Source organism: Muntiacus reevesi, chromosome 11, assembly GCF_963930625.1.
Source record: "Muntiacus reevesi chromosome 11, mMunRee1.1, whole genome shotgun sequence".
Lineage (NCBI taxonomy): Eukaryota > Metazoa > Chordata > Mammalia > Artiodactyla > Cervidae > Muntiacus > Muntiacus reevesi.
Genome location: NC_089259.1, coordinates 11946081 through 11972737, shown reverse-complemented (window position 1 = coordinate 11972737; position 26657 = coordinate 11946081). Strand labels below are relative to the sequence as shown.

Sequence of the window (26657 nt, the reverse complement as noted above, 5' to 3'; positions counted from 1 at the left end):
TAGTCACTTGTCAGGCTTCACCAACTGCTTTATATTTCCATATTTGGCCATGTGTTCTGGTTTTACTTTGACAACTAGATTGTAAGCTCCTGGAGAAAACACTTGAGTCTTTAGAGGAAGATTATCTTTCATAGTACCTATTTGATGGTGATGATCATAAATACAGTACATTATCAGAAAGAATATCTGGTGGTTTATATGCATTAATAATTTCCCATGGGGACTTCCCTGGTGGTCCAGTGGCTAAGACTCTGTGCTCCCAATGCAGGGAGCCTGGGTTTGATCCCTGATCAGGGAACTAGAGCCCACATGCTGCAACTAAGTTCTGATGCAGCCAAATAAATAAGTATTTAAAAAAATAATTTCTCCTGATAATTGATTTTTTTCTCTTCTTTCTAGCACAGGTGCATATACCTTGATAGTACCAAATGAAAAACGAAGAAATGAGATGCAACAGAGTATGTATATCATTTAACACTCAAAATACTGCTCATTTTCTTACAGAGTAGAATTGGCTTGCATTGGTCTGAAGAATTTTTAGTATCTGACCTGTATAGACTCACTAGAGCTCATTTTTTTCCTTTTTAAATTTTGACAATTTTAATTATACCTTTTAAAACTATTTTATTGTTAATGCTTCTAAATTTGTTTCTCTATGCTAATAGCAGAACTCATCGCACAATCATAAATCCGAGGTTTCTGTTGTAGTTAAACAATTTCACACCTATTGCCAATAGACCTATCAAGTTCCTGCAAAATTGGGCTCACTTCAGATATCTTTACAGGACTAGGAACACTTTTGAAAGGGACAAGTCATACATGAAATAGATTATAAGGTAATCTGTCTTTTTCCTGGATATGTCCCATTCCTTCTTAATGAAATTTTTCTTTAGTTTCTCTGTTCCTGTAATTTTGTAGCCAGCAGAGTCTAACCTCAGCTGTTTTTATTGGTGACTGCACTTTCCTTCTCTAGACTATCAGCTCTCTGAGGGCAGGGCCGCATCCTGCTTCTTTTTCTGCTCCTTGTACGTAGTGGACATATAACACGATTAATGTCGTATTAATGTTATGGTAAAATAAGTGCTGCTGTTTAAAGTGACAGCATTATATTTTCAAGTTAGGAGGAGAACTAAAGTTCATTTCATTCACAAAGAAGTTTCTGATGCTTGTTCAAGTCAGCTATGGGGCTAGCACTGAGATCCTATGCTCTCCTTTCCTGACCTTACTAGGAAATTTGATTTTGTATTGATTGATGAACATAAGGGCACGACAGGAAGGCAGCTCTCTAAAGGTCTCCACTGGACAAGTAGCCTTCTGGGTGGTATATCTGAGTCTGTGCAGAATATGACAGTCACAGTTGCGTGGACATGGTGACTGTGGGTACTGCCTGCAGTTGATCAATGGAATCCCAAAGATTCTGGCATCTTACAAGTTTTTTATTTAAGTGGTCAACAGGAATTTAAGCTTCAGTGTGGTCTGGATTTTTGAGATGTTTCAGAAGTTTTTGTTTCCCCTCTAATAATTAAAAAATATAAATGGATGTTTGAAACAATCATGTCTCATGAGGTACCTTGGAAAAAACAGAACTAGTGTCTCTGGCGCCCCCTGCTGCCAGTCAGTATATCTTGGGGAATTGGGCACTGCTCCATAGGCAGTAGGCTCAGCTTAATGGGATCAGGTAATAGGAATCGGAGAGCTCTCATTCCTCACGGTTACAGTAATCCTGGGGAATATTTGAAATGCAGTGGATACAGGCATCAGAATTCTATGGGGGTTTATGTTTACTGTGTGTGCAAAGTTCTTATTGCCACATGAATGTTTTGCATACACCCTATAGAAAACTTTTAACATTAAATGATGTGCGCTTAGTCACTTCAGTCGTGTCCAACTCTCTGCGGCCCTATGGACCATGGCCTGCCAGACTCCTCTGTCCATGGGATTCTCTGGGCAAGAATACCAGAGTGGGTTGCCATTTCCTTCTCCAGGATTAAATGATGTAGAGTTTGAAAAATGCCAGAATGGGAGGAAAAACTAAACTTCTTTATTTAGCAGGAGTTCAGGTTGTTTTCACATTTGTACTTCTCTGCCAACTCTTGGAGAGAAAGTGCCTTAGGGTGACCCCAAGGGGTTAGGACTGGGTGGTGGCTTCCTTTCCTGGATATTTCACCCACTCATTCCTGCATGTAGTTAAATGTCCATCTCAAGGGAGCCGTTTCCTTTTCACACTCTAATAATTGATGATTTAATATTTCTCACCTGACTTAGTGGCTGCGAAAGAGCTGGAGGAGCTGGAAAGGTGGAAGAAACAACAAAGGGTGAAGTCCATTAACCTGCCGCCCATGACGCTAGGTAAGCCACCAAGCCAGTTGCTTGAATGCAGGAGGACAGGGCCGCCCAGCAATCCGCTTAGCACCTTGCCCACATCTGTCTTTCAGTGTCCATTATAGGTCTTTGGGTCATTGTGCTGCTTGAAATGAAACGCCTTTAAAGTCAAAACATACATTTAGGGTCAAAAGTATGCAGGTAGACTGTTGTTTCTGACTCTCTGCAAGTAGCAAACAGGTGATGCCACAGTTATAGGGGAATAAGAAGATGGCTTAACTGCCAGATAATTTACAGCCTCTTAGTTGATCAGCTCTGAAGAAATCTTACCTGGGGCGTTGCATATGCCCCGTCATAGCTTTTACTCCCATCCTAATTAGTGTTATCACAAGCATATTAATCATGGCAGTTAACTGGTTACGGGAGAAAAAATTGGAGGGTCAGTTCCAACAGTAAGATGTCAGTGGGCTGGGGACACAGGGTAGGTATAAAGATAATATCACCTGTGTTTTCATTTGCAAATAGAGACTTTTGGGCCTCTGGAGCACATGGCAGTGTGATAAATTGCCTGGGCTACCGCTGCCTGGTGTTTGACTCACTCAACATGGAAGTCCTCTCATGCGAAGCGTTCACATCTTCTTTCTGCCAGCAGCAGCTGGGAGCTTAAAGGGCTGGACTCGCAGTTCCCACAGGTTTAGTTCGCACAAATGTGATAGAATCAGGGGCCACTGACTCTCACAGTAGTTTGCAAGAAGTGCTTTTTCCAAGATATTGGTAAAAATAAGCTCATTTGGTGATTGTGTACAAGCAATAGCATTATCATGATCATCTCACTGTATTTCATGAACAGGGTTCATCTCATGTCACCTTTATGCTGAATAAGCTGCATTTGAGGGGTGCAACCTGGAGGACAGCTCTGTCCTTCCTAACTGGCCCCCTCACACTAATTATCTAGGTCTGTTTTTTTCCTATGTTCTTTGAATGAAATTAGATCTTTATGGTCTTTCCCAAATAATACAGTTGTCCAGCTAATTCTAGGCATAAAACTGTCTTTTCAGTAAGTTCAGCCCTAAATACTGGTCACAACTCTATTGCTGATAGAGATTAAAGCTCCTTCCCTGTTCCACCCTGGGCCTGCTTTCCTTTTTTTTGCCAGACCACATGGCATGTGGAATCTAGTTCCCCAACTGGGGCTCGAACCTCTGCCCTCTGCAGTGGAAGCGTAGAGTCCTAACCGCTAGACCACCAGGGAATTCCCAGCCTGGGCCTGTTTTGGATAGAAAGTTGGCAAAGCAAATGAGTGTGACTGAATTTTTCTCTGTTGACTCCTGTTTCTCTTATTGATTCCTCCTCCTTGTGGGTCAAAGGAAGAAGATCGGTCTCTCTTGCACCAATCCCAGTTTCCTCAAGTTTTGGGGTGTGTTTGCTGTGCATCTCAGCCCTGGGGTCCTTGAAGTTCTTCAGAGTCCCCCTTTTGCCCACCGTCCATCTCTCACCTGGCTTTCCCTGATACAGACGATATTTTCCTGCTGGCAGTACTTGGCTTCACTGTTGGCTCCTGGTAGCTAGACTATCTTTGTAGAGCTCCATTGTGCCTGTGGAATTGTCCACATGGGCAAGTCCCTTTTAAGGTGGCTTTAGATTGGCATTCTCTTTCATGACAACCAGATTGGGAGTGTGGGGAACACTTGTGCACTCTCCCCACAAACTCTGGGAATACAGGCCATTTGCCCTGCGGCCACTTCTTCTTGATGACCAGTCTGAGGAGCCACCTGAGGACAACCATGTGCCTTCTGGCACTGTTTTCCTAAGCATGGGTCCCTCAGTCTTTTGGGGACACAACTTGAGCTCTTCAAATGAATTTTATTAAATCTCTCTTACTCACATTGAAGATGTGAAGATTCTTCCTTCCCCAAACACATACTCAGAGAAGATGAAATTCACAAAGGTATCTTTTCTCTGATTTCTACCTCCCTTTGACCTAGCTAACCTCTTTTATAGGCTGAAAGTGGTTGCCAGTTGATGTTCTGCAAACTGGTTTTAAGTCACCCCCTTGCAGATCCTGCTTAGGGAGCCAAGCACTTGCCTTGGGTGTTTGGAGATGTTGGTGTCTATTGTCTTGGGGTCTTAACCAAAAATGATCATGAGTTCTGGTATGTGGTGTATCTAGGAATGGTCAAGAGAAAGAGGGCACAGAGTAGAAAAGAGTTCTAGGATGTATTAAACTTTGAGATGAGTTTTAAAGGAAAACCTGTAAATGCTTAGACATCTGATTTTCTCCATGTTTTAAATTCTCAACTCCTCCTCTATTCCTCTACCACTTAAAATGTTGGAATGGTTCTAGGAGATACTAAAAGTAGCTGTGACATTAGATAAAAGCTTCATTAGGCCTCACTGTTTCTTTCCTTAGGGCCAGGACCAAACAGGTATTATAGATCTTTGGGGACTCAGAAGTCTCTATGGTGTCTTTAACTGTTCAATTATAAAAACTATGATGAATGCAAATTGTTTTAATGCATCTTCTGTGTAAGTGAATCTTTCAGAGAACTGACACTTTTAGTGACCAAAGCACCAGAGAATTATTTCAAAGGAATCTTTAAAATATGCACGCCAAGCTTGCATAAACACTGAGAACTCCCTAAACAGTAATTCTTAGATGCCTGTCAAGCTGCAAGGATTTCTGGCCCCTGGTTGTTATAGGTTTAAGAAAGAGTAGATGAATAATCTAACATCCATATTTTTTCTCTTGAATACCTAAAGAAAAAACAATAAATAGTATGGATTGACCATTAATTTTACCTAGAATATTCCCATTGTACTTAAAAACTTGGTTATAAAGACTGTATACTTGTCTCATGGCAAGACCTCTCAGGATTTCCTGAGTTTTGCTACTTGAATACAGGGCAGTAGAATCAAAAGAAGAAAAACATTGGAAACATCATTGATTATCATCTTTATTAGGTTAAGAAATGGTCATAATCTAGCAGGAAGAATGTTCTAGAATTTCTGAAGCACTATTTCTTATTTAGCATGGACCTTCAGGTGTGATTTCAGTCTATGTAAAACCTTGTATACCTACATGATTAAAAAACACTCGTAGCACTGTCCTCTTATTGGGGGAATGTGGCCTTATCTTTCTTTTATGCAATTACTGTTGTTTAATGTCTCACTTGAAAAAATTGGTTAAGTTACCAAATCAAATTTGGGTCTGCTTGCCCCTGTGCAGTAAAGCTAGTCTACTGACCCTGCTTTGTGAAGTCAAGTGCAGTGTTTACTATAAGGCATCAGCCAAGGAGTTGGAGACAAATAGTGCTTAGAAAACTTAACTCCCCGATGGGTTTCAAGACAGCATTTCTAAAGGCCATGTGAGGGAGGGGGAGTCACAGAGCATATGATCGGACTGTGCACAATTCTGACTGGTTGATGGTGAGATCCTAGGACTGTATCACAGGGGTTAACATTATCAATCCTTAGGCTTCAGTGGGCTTGGGGGCTACATGCTGTAATCACATAGTTAACTTCTTCCATTTTTAGCATCTATAAAACAACTCAGGAAAATGTACATCAGATATGATATTATCTAGGTACTTCAGAGAGGAGCTAAAGTAGAGGATATGAGGATATGAGGGGTCTTGCCCAGTTACAGTTTCCCACTTTTCTTTGAGACTCCTTAAGCTTGGGGAAAACAGGTGTTGGACAAAAAAGGGAATAATATTTTGAATGGAGAGGTTAATCATAAACTCAGCAGAGGAACTAGGTTTTAGGGGGACTCAATTTCAGTTAGGCCCTTATTTCCAGTGGTGTGAAAATGTTAAAGAAACACGTGGTGTAGACTTATCATGTATTTAATTAGTCTTTGATGGCTGACATTTCAGTTTAACATTCATATTTCACCTTTGTGACTTTTTTCCTTAGGGGGAAGCCAATCAGAGGCTGAAGTCAGGGGGAGACAACAGCTTCAACTGATACAATCTAAATACCAGAAGAAGGTCAGAATCCATCTCTTTTAGCTTAAATTTGGCAAGAAATTAGAGTACCAGCACTTTCAAAATAACCATGAAATAACACAGTAACTTTACCAAAAAGCATAAAACCTTGAAACAAATTGCAAAAGAAAATCTCAAAAATCAAAGAAATCCAGATGTGAGAAGCGAAGGGATAAATACTGTGACTTCTCCACCCAAGCTGTGTATCAGTCAGTGGGACCTTGGTAAGGGAATTTCCTGCACCCCAACCCCAGTATAAGTCGCTACTATGGTTTGAATATTTGATTCCAGGAGCATAGATTTGTTTACTCCATTCCAGTCATAAAAGCATAATAGTAGTACGAAAAAACCAATGATTTTTTTTTTTTTTTTAACAAGGAACTCAGGTTGGTTTTTTTTTTCTGGTTTTTGGTTGTACCAGGCAGCATATAGTTCCCCAACCAGGGACTGAACCCGCGTTCCCTGCATTGCAAGGCAGACTCTTAACCACTGGACTGCCAAGGAGGTCCCTGAAGTCTGAGTTAGATACTAAGGAAAAATTACCTGCCCTTTCTTCTCCCTAACCTGGGCTGGTGGTGGGGGTGGTTTGGGGCCTGTGGAGACAGAGAAACAGATACCAAGGTAGAAACACAGATAAATTTCATGGGCAGCAGATATAGCTTGACCATTTTCTGTGATCTAAGTAGCCTGCAGAACCAACCTATAATCATGGTGTGCCATAGCACAAACAATACTGTAATTTGCCTTTCATCATAATTTTGTGTTCCAGGGGTTCAGGCAGAAAAATAGTAACTGCTTTTTGTCCTCTGTAATCTCAATACAATTTAGCTAAGAAGAGAAGAATGTCTAAGAATCAACAAGGAAGCTGAAGAAGCTGAAGTCCAAAAAATGAGGGCAGCTCAGAGAGAGAAGGTAGGAACTGGAGAAGATGGTAAGCTAACATTGACCTAGGGCTTCTTATGTGCCAGGTTCCCACACGGTTCATATAAAAGTGTTTAATCCTCACAAGAGCCTGTGAGGTATATAATATTCGTGTTGTCCAAGTTTGCAAATGAAACTGACAGTTCAGTTGCTCATCCGACTCTTTGTGACCCCATGGACAGAGTATCAGATAACTTGCCAAGGACTCACAGCCAGTAAAAAGAAGAAGTAGGATTCAAATCCAGGCTGACTGGTCTCAGAGCTAGTGTTATTATTATTTTTTTAAGTAATTTTATTTTCTTTATCGGCCGTACCACACAGCATATGGGATCTTAGTTGCCCAACCAGGAATCAAACTCATGCCTCCTACATTAGAAGCATGGAGGTTTAACCACTGGACCACCAGGGAAGTCCCAGATCTGGAATTCATTATCTTCACACTCTCTCACCTCCTCAGGCTGGTGCTCAAAAGAGCAGATGTGTATTTGGCCAGGAGGCACAGCTACTGGTGACAATGGCCACCAGTGGTGCCCCATCAGGCTTACGTACAAATATTGAACTTTCCAGGCTGAATGTTAAATAGGTGAACATATCTTTCTCACTGGTAAAAGAAAGAGCATGCATTTGCATTTCAGTATTAGCGATATGATCTAGTTTAAATCTCAAAGTGATGTTTTTAGTTTTGATCTTCTTTCTGGGGCTTCGGGGGGGAAAGTCTCTTGAAGATGCTCATTCGCCAGAGAAGGAAGAACGTACAGTTCTTCTATCTGACTCCTCCTTCTCCCATGCCCCTTGAAGTCCTAAGCTGTCATAGGCTTTAAGTGTTGGAGGTTTGGGGGAAAGAGGTTGACTGATGATACTAGTGACCAAGTATGATATCTGCTATATGTATAAGTCATGAAAACACAATTCTTTTTCCTGTTGTCTTTCTCTTTCTCTCTCTCTTTTTTTCCTCTTAAAGATTGGGTGTTGGTCAAAACTTTAACCTAGTTACCAAGCAATAGATATCTATACTAGTTAGAGTTAACAAAGCCCAAAGCTGATGGCTTATAAGTATGCACAAGAATGTGAGTCTTCTTTCACCAGGGAGCTCTATACCTGGCTAGAGAGGTATATTTCTTGGAAGGTGTCCTCTTACATTGTGTGACCTTGGACAGGCCCCTACCCCTCTCTAAACTGTTACTGTAAAATGACTCTGTAAGCTCCACCTTCTCTGTTCCCAAGGCCAGGAATATGTATAGATATAGAAATGCTACATCTGTAGAGATGTAGGCTGTGGGGTAGAGATAAGATTGGACATATACATGAGGAATTGAAATGAAATGCTGGTGGTATTAAAAAAAGTATAGGCACTTTGTTTACTAAATTTTATTCAGCAATTCACTTCCAAGTCATTAGCTATTACACCTTCATTGAAAAGATTCTCATAATAATTCTTTTTAAAACCTTTCTCTCTCTCACTTCCTCTCTATTCCTCACTCTTTTCCCTTCAAGCCCCCCCCCCACCCCGCCCCTTCCACCCCATTTCCTCCTTTAGAGGAAGGTTTACACTTCAGTCTCAAGATTGTAAAGGAGGTATTCCCTTTATATAGCATAGACTTTCTGCATTTCAGGTTGAACTCAGAAAATCATCAAATAATCACCAGGAACTAATTAAGAGGCTTGCAGATCCTGAAGAATTGTGTTGTGAACTCTTATCCTAAAAGTGATTTACTAGTTGTCATTTAATAGCCATAACTGGCTGGCTTGTGGGTTATTTATAAGTCATTTCTTCGTGGTTCAAATAATGTACTGTATACTATTTAGAAATGTTAGTGGCCAAAACAGTTTTCTTTAACGCTGAGTGAAAGCAGCATGCCCTCCTTCCTAAGTTAGACCATACCACTAGTTGTGCAGCCATCATTTACTACAAAAATCTTAACTGCATTGGCCTTTCTAAAATGATAACTATAATGATTATTGGTATAAATTTGTCTAAGAGTAACAGAGGGGGAGAGAGAGTTGATATATAGATCCTTCCCATTCAAAACGCAGTTTTTGAACCAGCAGCCTTGGAACATCACTTATTAGAAATTCAGGAACTTCCTTGGTGGTCCAGTGGTTAACAATCTGCCTTGCAATGGACACGACAAAGATTTGAATCCTGGTAGGATAATTAAGGGGCTTTCCTGGTGATTCAGCAGTAAAGAATCTGCCTGCAATACAGGAGACTCAGGTTCAGTCCCTGGGTCGAGAAGATCCTGTGTAGGAGGGCATGGGAACCCACTCCAGTATTGTTGCCTGGAGAATGCCACAGACAGAGGAGCCTTGGCGGGCTACAGTCCATGGGGTTGCAAAGAGTCGGGCCTGAGTGAAGTGACTGAGCATGCATATAGGATAACGGAGATCCCATGTGCCACAGAGCAGCTGAGCCCGGGTGCCATAACTAGAGATGCTGTTCACTGCAATGAAGGTCCTGATGCTGCAACTAAGACCAGATGCAGCCAAATAAATAAATATTTTTAAAAAAAGAGATGCAGAATCTCAAACCCCACTCCAGACCTCCTGAAACACACCTGTTATTTTAACAAGCTCCCCAGGTGATTCTCGTGCATATCCTGGTTTGAGGAGCCTTCATCTAAACTGCCTTGAGAGAGATGGGGCCGCCCACGCTGGCCCTTCCACAAACTTGATTTCTCTGGCTAATTGGCTTGGACTGCCACCCTGACCTAGTTTTTCCTACTGTATATAAATCTGTGGCTTTCATACTAAATGTGAGCCTATTTAGTAGCTTGTGTCAGATGAAAGAAAAATGGACATTAGCCATCTCGAAATGGCATGCTTCACATTGCCAGTGTGAAAATGGCCAAGGGAAGCGATAATGGCTGTGCTTATGGAGCATTTATTCTTTAAAATGCACAGCAGACACACGCATGGACACCGGCGTACAAACCCCCCTCCTCCCCAGGCACGTGGCTGCTGCCCAGGAACCACAAACCAAGGAGGACCCAAGCAGCCTGGGGCCACCCGAGGCCGTCCAGCGTGGCCCACTGGTCTTAACACCGCCTTGGCCTTTATCTTGTCCTCTCCAGGGAGGGTCGCAGGGCTCCCCAGGTGGCACTAGTGGGAACCTGCACCAGCACAGAACCTGTCTGCCAACGCAGGAGACGTGAGAGATGCAGGTTTGGTCCCTGGGTTGGGAAGATCCCCGGGAGGAGAGAATGGCAACCCTCTCCAGTGTTCTTGCCTGGGAAGCCCCATGCACAGAGGAGCCTGGTGGGCTACAGTCCATGGGGTCGCAAAGAGTCAGACACGACTGAAGGACTTAGCACACATGCACGCAGGAGGGTCACCCAGGAACACCGGGTCTCTTTCTGATTGGTCACCACCTGTGTGTGAGTGAGGGGAGAGTAAACTGCATTCCCTGTATCCTCAATAAGCACAAAGGTATGAAAGGCAGCCAGTCCTTTAGCATCTGGTCATGTCGTTGGCGTCTGGGAGGAGTTAATCCTGTGGGCTCAGGGGAACTTAGGAGAGGGCACTGGGATGCTTCAGGTAAACTTGGATTCCCTAAACTAGGGGATGTTGATGATGTGTGCTCTTCCAGCGGTGTACTGGGACCTCCTGGTACTGGCTCATGACAGTGGATTGTTATATTTTTGTGAGTTAGTTGACTTCATGTTGGTAGATTGAAACTGACCACAAGGGGGTATTTTCACCACTGGAATCAGTAAATGCTACAAAGCAAACACCCTTCCCCTCCTTGCTAGAGCTAGGCGTTACATTTATCAGCACACCACTGCTTCGCCCTAAAGGAAATAAGACCTCCCTCCCTCTCTCCCATTTTAAAACCAAGCCTCAGAGGGCTGGTGGGGGGCAAAGATTCCGTGAATTATCTGGCATGTTACATATCTGATTTAAAAGTGGATTCCAGGCAGAATAACGCCCCCTCCCCTGCTCTTCCACATTCGAATCCCTAGCACCTAGGAAGATGTGATGTTATGTGGCAAAGAGGAATTCAGTTTGCAGCTGGAATTAGATTACTAATCAACTTACGTTCAAATAGGGAGAACAGCCTGCATTATTCAGTTGTGTCCAGTGTAATCATGAGGTTCCTTAAACTGGGGAGAAGGACATAGAAAATTGAGGGCATAAAGATATGGAGCAGGAGAAAGATTTAGCCTGCCATTGCTGGCTTGAAGATAGAACAAGGCCACTGGATAAAAGATTAAACCTATAAGTAGGAGCTACAAAACCATACCTATGGTACCCCTAACTCTACACTGACCAAACAGATGACTGGCACTTAGGATAGCAGAACAAACAAATAGATGTGATTTCTGGAAAAACAGTTCTTATCGTAGGGGTAGAAAGAAGTAAAAACTCAGCTGTAGTCTTTGGAGGGCACTCATATTGCTAGCTACCTGAAAGCCTTGTGGACATGACAGCTGGTACTGGAATCTGCTAATTTCCCTCAACCTCAGTATATTATCTGAGCCCCATGAGACCCATTTTGGACTTCTGAACTCCAGAACTGTAAGATTATTAACAAATTTATATTGTTTTAAGCCATTAAGTTTATGATTGGTATAGCACCAACAGAAAGCTAATACAATCCATGTGGTTATATAGTGTATTAATTTCTCTTCTTGGAAATATATATGGAAGAGAAAATATCTCTAAAATATTAGTGCATCAGTAAAATAAAGTTCTTGAAAAAAATAAAACAACAGCATAACACATGCAAGTACTTGCTTTGTCACGGGATCTCAGCATGGTAGACAAGTTTTCAGGAATCATCATAGCAAGCCTTTCACCCAAATGCAGTGCCATGGAAATAAACCTCCACCACACTTTCCCCTCATAATCACATTGATGAATTAAGTAATAATTTGATTTTTTTTTCAGACTTTCATAATGCCCACAAACTTAAAAAATAAAAATCTCCAAGTCCATGTCAAAGACCTTCTTTACCTCTTGGATTTATCTTATTCTGCTTTTGATCAACACATGTTTGAAATAATATATAGTGCTATATAGTTTATGAATATTTTCATTCAATTCTCCTAACTTCTTAGAGCATCAGGACATCAGAGAGAGCAAGAAATCAGCTAGAAATCTGAGTGGCAAATGAAACCTTTCTTTGCTCTTTCCAATAAACTATAAATTCATAAAGCTGATGAAGTTATGTGGAGCCCTTGAGGTAATGGTATTTTTTATAGACACCAAAAAGCATCATTAGTTAATTTTAATGCTAAAAGTGAGGTAGGAACTACTTCATACCTACTTCATTTTCTATTAACGTAGAAAACAAGGTCTGCATATTAGGTGCAGAGGTGCATCCACATACATGTTTTTAAGGAATCACACCTGTTGCTTATTCCTAGGAAACATAGTAGCAGGGCTAATGACTTTAGAACAATTCTAGGGTAAAAACTCAACATCAAGGTAATTATTCCAATACTGCTTTTAAAAATTGGGAATAGTTTCCATTTCTGAAAACTTTCAAGGAACAAAACAAAATTTTCAAGTTTTTCCCAGAAATATGGTTCCTACATCATGCATTTCTTTATGCCTGACCCAGCGTGGGCATTAAGCCTCTGATGGTTGAAATGCAGTAGGGTCCCGTTAATTGGCCCCATTAATTAACACATAGTGTTGGGATTTAATAATCTCTCTGAAATGCAGGTACAGGACTAAAAGTGTAAGCTGTTTGTTTATTTATGCTTCACTTTCCTTATCTGTAATAAAGTGTGCGTGTCTGTGTTAGTCACTCAGCTGTGTCTGACCGACCCTTTGCGACCCATGGACTGTAGGCCAGCAGGCTCCTCTGTCCATGGGATTTCTCAGGCAAGAATACTGGAGTGGGTTGCCATTTCCTCCTCCAGAGGATCTTCCTGACCCAGGCATCCAACTCGCGTCTCCAGTGTCTCCTGCATTGCAGGCAGATTCTTTACCCGCTGAGTCATCGGGGAAGCCACTATCTGTAAAATGGGTGTAGGATTAAAGGATACAATACATGCAAATCCCTTTGAATTGACTACCATGGATAGTGCTAAGTAAGCACTGAAAAAGGTGCCCTGACATAATTAACTATATTTGTAAATGAGCACCCCGTCTCATTTGACTTTATTATTTTTTAAAACATTTATTTGTTTGGCTGAGCCAGGCCTTAGCTGCGGCACGCGGGGTCTCCCATTGCCGTGCACGGACTCTGGTTGTGGTGTGGGGGCTCGGGAGTTGCGGCGCCTGGGCTTAGTCGCTCCGAGGCAGGTAGGGTCTTAGTTCTCCAGTCAGGGATTGAACCCACAGTCGCCTGTATTGCAAGGCAGCATCTTAACCCCTGGACCATCTGGTAAGTCCCTGCCTCTGTTACTATATCAATCTCTCGTGTGGAGGCAGACAGGAGTTTTATTTTACACACGAATTGGATCGGCTTAATTATTTCATTTTCACTAAGCTCACATGAACTGGGTTGCTGGAGGAAAACACACACTTGGCTCCTCTTCTCACGGAAATTGTTGGGCTTCCCTCTCAGCTGGGTCTTTAATCATCCCCAGGGCACGGTATTTTCCTTTGCAGTCTAGCCTCATCTCTAATTATCAACATCTTTCTCCCTTATCCTCATTTTTCATTTTCAACACATGACCTCATTTCCCACCATCTTGGAGATAAAGACCATGAGGCTGAAAGTCTATATTTTTCTGTTTCCTTACTCTTTCTTTGCTGCTTCTACACCCACCTCATCTTGGGAGGAATAAGAAACTGCTTTTCCTTATTGCCGTGATGGATTCTCTCACCTGTGCTTCCCATCCCATCCCATCTTTCCTCCATCCTCGTCAGGAACCTTGTTGCTGCATTGGTTAAGGCTCCATTTCTTCTGTAGCTTTCTTGTTCGTTTTTTTCTCTTGGGGTATAATCATACTCAAATCTCTCACCTTAAAAACAAATTGTCTCTATGCTGGCTTGCTTTCAACTCCTTCCTCCCAAGCATCACAGCTCAGCTTCTTGAAAGTCTTCTCTGCCCCACTGGATTCCCACATGCTAGTCTGTAGACCAACTCCTATCAATCATCTGAACTGCTCCCCTCCAAGATCTGTTTTAAGTGATGCTCCCCAGGTGATTTGGTGAGCTCAGCTGGCTTTTAGGAACTCACCTTCTTTGAGTCCTCATCTTTACTTGCTCCTTGGTGGGCCAAATTTGACTTCTGTCTCTAATAAATCATTGGTATGGATCTAGCTAAGATCACCAGTGGAGCTTAGTTGAAAAATCCAGTGGAGACTCTTCAGCTCCTAATTTATTTTAACTGTTTGTAATATTGTATCTATTGAGCACTCTGTCCTTCAAATTCTCCCCTTCTGGATTTCCTCTGGACCCTGTTCTCTGCTTGTTTTCCTATTACTGATGTTCTATCAGGTCCCTTCCATTCATCTTCTCATTGTCTGTGCTGCCATATTCCTAGGTGAAAGCCCCCACCTTTCCATGTCTGGATTTTGCTTGTGCTGATGATGTGTGAAAGCCACATCTCCAGACCGTATTCCTGAATCGCAGAACATCTGTTTTACTGTATTTTACTGTATGCTTGCTATCCTTTCTAGAGGTGCCACAGTATATCTCAGATACAAATGAGCATACCCCTAACAGGTTCAAAAGCGACCTCATATTCATTCTGATGCTCTTAAATCACAGTCACCTGTAATCTCCCCCCTTTTTTGACTCATCCTATATTAATATGGATTCCCCAGGTGGCACAGTGGTAAAGAATCTGCCTGCCAGTACAGAAGGTGTGAGAGATGTGAGTTCGACCCCTGGGTTGGGAAGATCCCCTGGAGAAGAAAATGGCAACCCACTCCAGTATTCTTGCCTGAAAATTTCCATGGATGGAGGAACCAGGCAGGCTACACTCCATGAGGTTGCAAAGAATCTGACATGACTGAGCACGCCCGCGCACACACACACACGTTAATATAGCCCGCCTCCCACTATTTCCTTTTTACTCTCCTCTTATTTCTGTCCCCTACATTTTCTCAAAGTTTGTCCTTTCTTTTAAGTCTGTGTTATCTTAATTTGGGACTCATCATTTTATGATGTGGCTTGTGAGAACCACACCACTGGTTTTTATGTTTGTGATCCTTTCTGCAGCTTATCCTTTGTGCTGCTTTCAGGATTAACTGCTTACTATCCTGCTTAAAATAACACAGTGGCTCATCATTGCCTTTAATGAAGTCCAAACTCCTTTACTTGGCACATACATTTCTTTATAATTGCCCCTTCCTGCTCTCTCAATCTTATCTTCCACCCATCTCATACAAACCCCTTTGAATTTATACATAAGCTTCTTGGGGTTTCCTGAACTGATATATTCTCTTTTGCCTTTCGGTATTGAAAATACATGTTATAAAAATGCCCTTTTCCTATTCAGGGCCATAACTAGCCCATCATGGCCTTTGTGCAAATTAGAAACAGATGCTTCATCCAGGCAGTCAGTTCTGTGTGTGCTCAGATTGTCACAAAGGTGAGAGATGGTACCTTTGTGAGAAACAGAGAAAGATACCCCTGCTGTGCTGAAGGCCCCTGTGCCGGGCTGCAAAGCTTGGGGAGCTGAATGCTGCTCTATTTTAGCCCTGTGGACCTCTCTGCTAGGCCTTGGGCCATGAGAGATTCACACAGTGGAATGCAGTATCCTGCTCCCATCACCCCCTTTTCCTCCTGCGGAGTTCTTGCTTAATATTGGTCTCCATCTAGAATGTCTGTCTCTCACTAGACCCATGGTTCTTATCCTTTTATTTGGTCATCCACCCCTAGGGAAATCTGAAGCAAGCAAGCTATGAACCCATTCACCTTAAAACTGAGCATACTCCATAAAGAAAAAACAAAAAACAAAAAACTGAGCATACTCCTAACAGACACTTAATTCATGAACCCAAGGTTAGAAACCACGTTCCAATAGTTATTCAAATTTTGGCTAACCCTGACTCTACCCCAACCCAAGATGGGGCCTGGCACATGGAAGGCACCAAATGAATGTTTATGGGACCTGTTGACAGCATTTCTCCAACAGGCCACTTCTGTGCTTTTTTCTTTATGTTCATACTACAGATCTGCAAACCTCTATTCCCTAATATATTTTACACTTTGCCATCATGGCTTTCTTGTCTATGGTCCCAGCTAACTTCTTGAATTTTCCAGGGTAGGCTCTGCTCTGTTTGTACCTGTAGTCCCAGCATCTAACAGAACACAGTATGGAGCATATAATAGGCATATGATGAATGTTTACTGAGTGCATGGATTCAGTGACAGTAAATGATTTGCTTAAGGTCACTCAGTGATGGTGAACCTAGAACCGACTGCATAGTGTTTTCTTCTGGACCTCATGTTCTTAGGTATTTTACATTCTACTTTTGTATATGCATGTGTAAGTATGCTTGGGTGACTCCTTAACTCACTGCTAAATGGAAAGAAAGAAACAGTCTGACTAAATCTAAGTATTTGGATTAGTGTGCTAAAATAATTAGGCTTCCCAGGTGACTCAGTGGTACAGAATCTGCCTGGCAAGCAGGAGACATGTGTTCGGTCCCTGGGTTGGGATGATCTCCTGGAGAAGGAAATGGCAACCCCCTCCAGTATTCTTGCCTGGAGAATCCCATAGACAGAGGAGCCTGGCAGGCTACAGTCCATGGGGTCACAGAGGGTCGGACCCTACTGGTGACTGAACAACACGAAACAACGGAAACCACCACCACAGTGGTAGGTGTTGAATACTCAAATACTCTAGATTCTGAAAAACACTTCTCCATCAACTCTTCAGGGATAAACAGGCCTTTGTTGGATAGAATATAGCTACTGGGTAACTATTTTTGTGAGCTAAGTACAGTGACAATCTGTTAGTGAAGAGATGAGTCCATGTTCTAATTTCTGATCTTGCTGAAGGAACCCAGCCTTGGTCTCTAGATGCCTGTGTGGCTTTCTCACTGTTCTCTCAGTAGCATTCCTAATTCTGGTTTGATCAATACCTGCTGCTTGCTTGCTGTCTTTTAACTCTTGGCCCCCTTTCCTTCCCCCGGAGATGTGGGGAGCTCATCAAAATTGACCACTTTTGGTCTCATGAATCAGGATTTTTTTTCTAGATTGAGATCATGTTTATTCAGTTTGCTTCCTCGAACTGTTTTCAGTAATAACCCCCTTGCCTTGTATTATAATTTATGCTTTCAGATTGTAGTAAATTTTCCTTATTTTTTTTTCTGAAACTGAAATCATTCATTTTACCTTTCAAGATGGGATAAGTAAATAGTTCTATGTGAATGAAGACTTCCACGGAAATGAACAGTTTTTCCCTCTTTGGAAAATGGAACTAACCTTATGTTACAGTCTGGAAGTGATGATTTCCATATTCCCTTTTCACAGGTCTTCCCAGTGGACAAGTCCATTTTTTTTTTTGTTAAAGCAAATAAAAGATGCTTGACATTAAAACTTCAAATCTCTCCTGTGTTGTGGAATTTGTCTCAACTCCCCATTAAATTTGCCATCTAGGAAGTCTACTTATTTTTCGTGAGCAAATTTAAAAAATGACAGTTGTATCATAATAAAAGAAAAAAAAAAGCAAGTGTTTCTGGGTTATTAAGTTGGATTAAAATATGTCAGAGCCATGGTGACAGTAGCGACCCCGTGGACTGTAGCCCACCAGGCTCCTCTGTCCATGGGATTCTCCAGGCAAGAATACTGGAGTGGGTTGCCATTTCCGTCTCCAGGGAATCTTCCCTATCCAGGGATCGAACCCGGGTCTCCTGCATCGCAGGCAGACGCTTTACCGTCTGAGCCACCAGGGAAGCATCAGTGAAAGTTGCTCAGTTGTATCAGACTCTTTGCAAACCCATGGACTATATAAACCATGGAATTCTCCAGGCCAGAATACTGGAGTAGGTAGCCATTCCCTTCTGCATGGGGTCTTCCCAACCCAGAGATTGAACCCAGGTCTCCTGCATTGCAGGTAGATTCTTTACCAGCTGAGCCACAAGGGAAGTAATGCAATATCACAGTAATATCAAATGTGAAATTCTTTAGACTCTCCAAACAATTAATTTAAAAAAAAAAAAGGAGAAGAGTATTTAAGCAATGACTTATTTTGGACATTTGCTGTTCTGTCTCCCAACAGCTTTAAGTGTCTGACTCTAAGTCAGAAGGGAATTGAACTGGATTATTGAAAATTGTTTCCTGAATGCTTTATCAGGATATAGAGTGATACATACACACACACACACACACACACACACACACACACACATATATGTAGTATAAATATGTATGTAGTATATATACAAATATATAAACATGTACATATATATACAAATATATATATATGTATGTAGTATATTTAACCATATATATATATTGACTATTAAACCATTTATCATCATTTTCATTTAACATGATTGATATGGAAATTTTATGTTTTCCCTAGAACATTTTGAAGACATTGCTTAAGATAGAAATATTGCTATCATCTGAACTAAGATTAAAAATATGAAATACTGATTTTTGTGATTATGCCCATCAAGCTGGGAGAGGGGGACCATGGAAAGAACTCAGGGCTTCTGGCTTTCAGTGTAGGGCCCAAGAGTTGAGAGAGGGGTATCATCTTCAAAGCCCTGCTAAGCACCATAATGGATTATGGAGGCCACTTGAAACTAAAGATTTTGGACCTTGGTTCATTTTAACATCATGATTCTGCTCAGTTCAGTTCCATTCAGTCATTCAGTCATGTCCAACTCTTTGTAACCCCATGGACTGCAGCACATCAGACCTCCCTGTCCATTGCCAATTCCGGGAGTTTACTCAAACTCATGTCCATTGAGTCGGTGATGCCATCCAACTATCTCATCTTCTGTAGTCCCTTTCTCCTCCTGCCTTCAATCTTTCCCAGCATCAGGGACTTTTCAAATGAGTCAGTTCTTCATATCAGGTGGTTAAAGTATTGGAATTTCCGCTTCAGCATCAGTCCTTCCAATGAATATTCAGGACCAATTTCCTTTAGGATGGACTGGTTTGATCTCCTTGCAGTCCAAGGGACTCTCAAGAGTTTTCTCCAACACCACAGTTCAAAAGCATCAATTCTTTGGTGCTCAGCTTTCTTTATAGTCCAACTCTCACATCCATACATGACTACTGGAAAAACCACAGCTTTGACTAGCTGGGCCTTTGTTGGCATAGTAATGTCTCTGCTTTTTAATATGCTATGTAGGTTTGTCATAGCTTTTCTTCCAAGGAGCAAGCGTCTTTTAATTTCATTGCTGCAGTCACCATCTTCAGTGATTTTGGAGCCCAAAACATAAAGTCTCTCACCGTTTCTATTGTTTCTCCATCTATATGCCATGAAGTGATGGGACCAGATGCCATGACATTAGTTTTCTGAATGTTGAGTTTTAAGTCAACATTTTCACCTAAAGCTTCCTTAAAAGATAATATTTTGTTACTTGCAATTTCAGAGCAACAAATTAGAGGAGAAAAAAAGACTTCAAGAAAACCTCAGGAGAGAAACTTTCAGAGAGCATCAGCAATAGTAAGTTTGTTTTCAGAACTTTGTACCTTTTACAGAAATGTTGTTCATTGTGCTTTTAAAGTCCAGGTGATGGTAACTATTTAAAATATCTGGTAATGAATTCTTGGCTATTAGTTATGTGATTGAACTCTAAAAGTGAGGTTCCAAGTTTGGAGACATCTATACTCACGAAAGTCGTGGCTAGTGGTCAACAGATTAGAAAGAATACTGCTAAATTTGAGAAATTTCATATTCTAAATAACTTGGAGGGCTTGACTTTTTGGTAATCCAGGTTAGTTTTGATTATGAAGACTTCCGAAACATCAATATAAGCAAGATGCTGTTTGAAAAGAAGTACCCAAGCAGAATCTAACTAGGGATTTAGCTAATGGACTGAGGACTTATATTTTTGTAAATGAAATTTGAGAAATAATTTCATAGTTATCAGCAGAGCTCCAAATGATGGTCATACATCAAGGTACTTTTTCCAGTGTGACTTGGGAATCATAGCAGCCCACGTGTATAGGGCAACCACAATGTGCTTTATCAGAAGTTTGTGTCCCAGCTCTAAGTAACACCACCTAAAAGAATAGACAAAATCGAAGAACTGTATTTCTGTCCCTAGGTTAATACCAAATATTGTAGAATTAAAACCAAGCAGATCTGGGTTCAAAATCCTAGCTCCGTTCTCCAGCTGTGACCTTGGACAAACTACTAAACTTCTTGAAACCTCAATAGTTTTTGTTTTTCCCTAATAGGATTGGTAATATCCCATCAGACATTTGTAAGGATTAAATAAAATATATAAATGGGATACAAGTGATTTCATTTTATGGGGATTTGATAAGTAACTTCATACAGAGAGAGGTTTTTGTTGAATGGGATCAGAAAACACATTTTGTAGGGACTATATAGATTTTTGGTTGCACCAGAGCTAGACATTGGCCTTCCACTTTCAGATGGATTGTTCTGACTGCTTCCCCTTATCTATTTCCATCATTATACCTCATTTGCAGAATTTAAGCTTATTGGCATGTTGGTGTGAGCATATGTGACACCCCAAAGTATATTCCTCTTCTAAGTACAGCCCTCTCTGGTTTTCTCATACCACTGAAATTTCCCTGCCTCTCTTGTAAGCAACAACTCCTTGCTTTAAGACTCAGGTTGGAATGCAAAATATGTTTCTCTATTTCATTTTGCCCCTTCCCAAATGGGGTACTTTGCCTCTGCTACCCAGGCCAGGTAAAAAGCGGGAGATGGAATGGGGTTGGGTGGAAGTGCTAATGAATGGCATTATCTTTCCCCACTTTTGTTTTAAGGCAGGCATGCAGTAAGGAAGCTGGTGTTAAGCTAAACACCAGGAGAAGTTGCCTCTCCTAGAGATTGAGGGAGGCAGGCAATAGATTTGGGTTAATGTATTGTTGCCTCTGCCTTCTTTGGTAGATAATGGATGAGAGTTGATTTCTTGGCCAATCAGAGGAGTTGAAGGAGACACGGGGATTCCATGGGGGCATGTTGCCTGGAGACAATAAGATAGTACTTTAGTATTGTAATATATTGTAATACATAATAAAATGTATTTATCCTGTGGCATCCTCCTTTTACACTGGACAGGGAAGACCTTCTCACTGTGAGGAGTCTTAGGTACAAGACTAGGAAAACAAGCCCATCCTCTGTGAAGTTTTAACCCGATAAGGTGAAGGATAAGATTCTTAGAGTTTTAGAGGATGTGGGAGATTGTCTCATCAAACCTTTTTTATTTTTCCTAGTCCTCCAGCTTCTTGAGTTTGTGTTTTACTAAATATTAGAGATCATCCTTTTTCTGTAAAGAAAAAAGAATTCTACCCTCAGCCACCTCACACACTATCAGTGGAGCTGAATTCAATTTCATGCACATTTCACTCTTGCTTTCTTCTGCTTATCGTAAAAGTCCCAGTTAACCAGGAAAAAGAGAAGTTGGCTGAAAATGAGAAGTATCTCAAATTGATTTTTAAAGCCTATTGAGAAACACAAAAAGAAGTGTATGTGTGTGTGTTTTAAGTATATTTTGTTTTGAAGTGCTTTCAAAATTAAAAGACTAGTAGCTAATGAAATAAATGACCATTATATAGCTAGAAATATGAAAGAAAACTTCTTGGAAAAGATGGATCCTCTGTATAACAAGCCTTTATCATATTTTCTTAGGGTCAATTTATGGTGGAGAAATTGAATAGGAGAGCTGTTAGAATTTTTTTTTTTTTTAATATTTATTTAGCTGCACCAGGTCTTCATTGCAGCACAGGGAATTTTTGACCTCCTTGGTGGCACACAGGATCTTTAGTTGCAGCATGTGGGATCTTCGTTCCCTGACCAGAGATCAAACCTGGGCCCCCTGCATTGGGAGCATGGAGTCTTAGCCACTGGACCACCAGGGAAGTCTCCCCTGAGCTGTTAGAATTTTAACAGCACAAAGTTTTCACTAGACCAACCAGGCTGTTATTCCATCCTCTCATCCCAAAGTTAGATTCTTCTGAAGGTGTTCAAATGAAGGATCACAAAATAGCAACACAAATAAGAAATATTTTCAATGCCATAATATGTGTAATTCAAATATCAGACTGGGAGTGGTGTTCTTTGTTTTGTTTTCCGTAAAGAAGGTCAACCATGGACTTGAGCAGACTGTGACTCCAAGTTGCTGGAGAAAAAGCTCCTAATAGTATCCTGGGGCACCATCATGGGAATCTTAATGTGCTCTTTCTTACCACCTTGTTCCAGGCTTGTTCATTTGCTTCTGATTATTTTTAGTGTTGTCAATTATTTAGCTAACAGGCAGAAAACTAGGCTTTTATTGACATCCAAAGGGACTCTCCTGAGTGTAATAATGAAGGCAGTTTATTGAATGCCTGTGAGGTTGCTTTCTAATTGTACACATTAATCTGCCCATGCAAGCTGGCTGAAAATACACAAGCAGATTGCACATGCAGATGGAGCACACGGGATGGCTTTTATGAAAGGACCTCTGGAATGTACTTCTGCAGTACTGTGTTTTCCTTAACAATCGAATGACTGTGACTATTTCAATTGGTGGCTGAGAACAGACCAGATTAATGGTGCATTAAGTCTGCTATTTTGGCTGGGGACAGACTCAAATTTCACGGTGGAGAGTTAGTTCTAGGATTCTTGAGCATGAAAGTGAAGGGTAGAAATAGGCTTCTAACCTTGGCATAGTTTTCATCATTATTTTACTCTGTCATTCTTTACTGTTTATAAAGAGTGAAATGTGATTTTTCAGGATTTTTTTATGAGTCAATAGTACTGGTAGATTTAAGGATTTGAAGTAGCAGTTAATAAACCTGTGTGTGTGTTGTTATAATCATAGAAAGGATGTTGTGATTTACATTTTTCAAATTTCAACATTTTTAATTTAAATGGTAATTTATTTTGAGTCACAGTCATCTTTCTAACCATGTGGCTTTTGGATGGATGTCAAGACAGGTTTGAATTTGGAGACTACATAATGAATTATGGGGGCTAGGGTAAGATGTGAATGGGGCAATCAGATGCATTTTGGGTGCAGGTGTTAGGAAAAACAGTGCTCTTGTAAGGATTTGCTGGAGAAATGAGAATTGTGTGTGTTTTAAGCATTTATAATTTTAATTCCTATCTAATACTCATTTAATATAATAGATTATACATTTGTATAGTTTTAAAAATATAGAAAGTGTTTGGTTCTTTTAAAATGCTATTTCAAAATAATAAGCTGCTATACTATTGAGAACTTATGGTATTTCAGCCATGTTAGGCATATTATATACATTTTTCATTTAATTTTTAGATCAATCCTATTAGAGATATATCATCTTTATTTTACAGGTGGAGGGATTGTGTAATTTAAATTCTACTCTTCACTTTCATGCTCAAGAATCCTAGAACTGACTCTCCACTGTGAAATTTGAGTCTGCCCCCAAAGTCACAGATGCAGTGAATGGTGCAGTCTGATCTTGGTCCTGAAATTTGGGGGGCTAGGGAAAATGAGTATTTTAGAGGTGTGGTCAGGAACATCTGGCTAGGGGTGGGTGATAAGTACTGTAGCTCCATGGCATTGGGTGGGGGTGCTGTGGAGAAGACTATAGGTCAGTTGAGAGATAAAGACTTGGGCAAAATTGACTTCTGATTCTTCCAAGGAAGATCTAAATTTTGCCCGTAGGAGGCAAAAGAAAAACCAAGGAATTATGTCTGCTTTCTCTGATTTTCCTCACACATGAATGACATCCTCCTCCAGGTCTCATATGAGATTAATTCCACAGTTAAACTTACTGTAGGGTACATGGGCTTTTGTGAGCTCTCCTGGGTGGACTCAATATTTAATATTCCTAGGGGAGAAGGGGCTCGGTTCCTTTTTGTTTGTTTGTTTATTTTTTATTTTTGGCTGCACTGGGTCTTCGGGGCTGTGTGCTGACTTTCTGCAGTTGCGCAAGCGGGGGCTCCAGCTGCAGGTTCCTCCCTGTGGTGGCCTCTCTTGTTGTGGGGCACAGGGTCTAGGGCCTGCAGGCTTCAGGAGCTGCGCTGCCCCGGGCTCTGGAGCACAGGCCCAGCAGCTGTGGCACCCGGGCTTAGCTGCTCCACAGCATGTGGCGTCTTCCCAGGCTGGGGACCGAACCATGTCCCCTGCACTGGCAGGTGGATTCTTACCCACTGGACCACAGGCAAGCCCAGGGCTCAGTTCTTAAAACCTTGGTTGGAAAAGCATCTGGAACCAAGCTCATTCCCAAATAGGACCTTCTTTGTCCTACGCTGCCAAGCATCACCATGCACTCTACCTGCCGATGGTAATGTTGGGAGTTCTCTTCATTTCCGCCATTGGAGCCATGCATCTCTTTTACTTCCATTTGAATGATATTGTGATTAGTTCCTAGGAGGCACATCTTCATCTGTTTTAGTTTCTAAGAGCCAGGGATCCAGGCAGGTCTGCTGAATATGCATACTTAGGTTCCAAGTTTGTCTTCTAATATGCTCACAAAACTTCTAATGCCCTTCATGGGAGCTTCTAAAAGACACTAAAGGGCCACAGTGATCCCTTATCCATATGGTAGGCTTACATCCAACCTCACATTTTATAATCTGAGTAAGGTGAACCAAAAGTCATCCTATTCATAACTTTCTGTCTTATGCTAATGAGGTGAACTTATAGATACGAAAAGACTGATAGGATTTGGGCCTGTGTCGGGTGATGTGGGAGAGGGTTTAAGACAGGGCTTTCTTCTGGGTTGGCTGCTATCAGCAAGCAAGAGTAACAGTCATTAGGTATCGAGTATCTTTTAAACTTTTTATTTTATATTGGAGTACAGTTGATTAACAATGTTGTGTTAATTCCAGGGGTATAGCAAAGTAGGTATCAGATATGTTATTTAAAAGGAGGGAAGATCAGAGTGAGATTAATACTGTAATTGATTAATAAGCAGCAGTCTCTATCATTTTCCAAAACATTGGGGGTTTAGTTTAATAGTCATTTTTGTAGTTTAGACAAGGTTCATACATTTTTCTTTGTTTAGCCATGTCATGGAGCAGTCTTATTTTTTCATAAGCCATAAAGTGACCTCCTCTGAGACCGATGTTGTATGAAATTACTTTCAATAGGAGAAGACCAAGGCTTAGCTATGAGTGCCAGGCCAGCTCCTGGATGTCAGGAAGAGTTTCTGTCTTTCTTAGGATGTGATTAATAATTGGTAAAAAAAAAAAAAAAAAAAAGTTGACTGGCCACTTACAAAATAGTTTCACTTAAGTATCTCATCACTGGAACATCATACCATCACTGTTCCCCTCTTGGGAGGGTATATCCGGGACCAGACTGCCTGCCTGGTCTCAAAATTTAACTTCTCTCCTAACATTTTTAATCTCTCTGCTTTATTTATTTATTTTGGCTGCCAGGCATGTGGGATCTTGGTTCCCCAACTAGAGATTGAATCCCGTCCCCCTGCAGTGGAAGCACCAAGTCTTGACTACTGTACTAACAGGAAATTCCTGTTTAACCTCTTTGAGCCTCGGTTTCCTCATATATAGCAATGGGGTGGGGCTAATATTTGCTAATCAAAAGAAGATTAATCAGTATAAACCATGTAAGAAATCAGACACTGTACTTGGAGGGAGAAGGTGGAGTATAAAGGAACGGGAAACAAGGACAGCAGAGGAAGAAGAGAGAGACCAGCTAACTCTGGCCTTTACCTGCAAGGGTAGAGTCTAAAAACTTCTAGATAAGAGATGCACTAAGAAGGCCCCAGGGCCTGGAAAGAGCTCCTGGTAAACATACTATGCCTGGGGGGATATGCACCACCCCCAACCCTATCCTGGAGACAAGCTACCTGCATCAGTTCAGTTCAGTTCAGTCGCTCAGTCGTGTCCAACTCTTTGCGACCCCATGAATCGCAGCATGCCAGGCCTCCCTGTCCATCACCAACTCCTGGAGTTTACCCAAACTCATGTCCATTGAGTCAGTGATGCCATCCAGCCATCTCATCCTCTGTCGTCCCCTTTTCCTCCTGCCCCCAATCCCTCCCAGCATCAGGGTATTTTCCAATAAGTCAACTCTTCGCACGAGGTGGCCAAAGTATTGGAGTTTGAGCTTCAGCATCAGTCCTTCCAATGAACACCCAGGACTGATCTCCTTCAGGATGGACTGGTTGGATCTCCTTACAGTCCAAGGGACTCTCAAGAGTCTTCTCCAACACCACAGTTCAAAAGCGTCAATTCTTTGGCACTCAGCTTTCTTGACAGTCCAACTCTCACATCCATACATGACCACTGGAAAAACCATAGCCTTGACTAGACGGACCTTCCTTGGCAAAGTAATGTCTCTGCTTTTTAATATGCTGTCTAGGTCAGTCATAACTTGTCTTCCAAGGAGTAAGCGTCTTTTAATTTCATGGCTGCAATCACCA

General features: G+C 41.4%; 1 protein-coding gene and 1 non-coding gene across 3 annotated transcripts in view; one reads left to right on the top strand and one right to left on the bottom strand.

The window, feature by feature from the left end:
- Positions 1-26657, top strand: part of EPSTI1 (epithelial stromal interaction 1) — a 96244-nt gene that overhangs the window by 19230 nt on the left and 50357 nt on the right. For both annotated transcript variants that reach the window (XM_065901961.1, XM_065901960.1), the window contains exons 2-6: positions 400-458; positions 2266-2349; positions 6238-6311; positions 7137-7220; positions 19691-19764. In XM_065901961.1, the coding sequence (XP_065758033.1) occupies positions 400-458; positions 2266-2349; positions 6238-6311; positions 7137-7220; positions 19691-19764 (375 nt within the window). The remainder of the gene's footprint in view (positions 1-399; positions 459-2265; positions 2350-6237; positions 6312-7136; positions 7221-19690; positions 19765-26657) is intronic.
- TRNAR-GCG (transfer RNA arginine (anticodon GCG)) lies at positions 17963-18034 on the bottom strand. The gene has a single exon. It is a non-coding gene; the product is annotated as a tRNA-Arg (tRNA).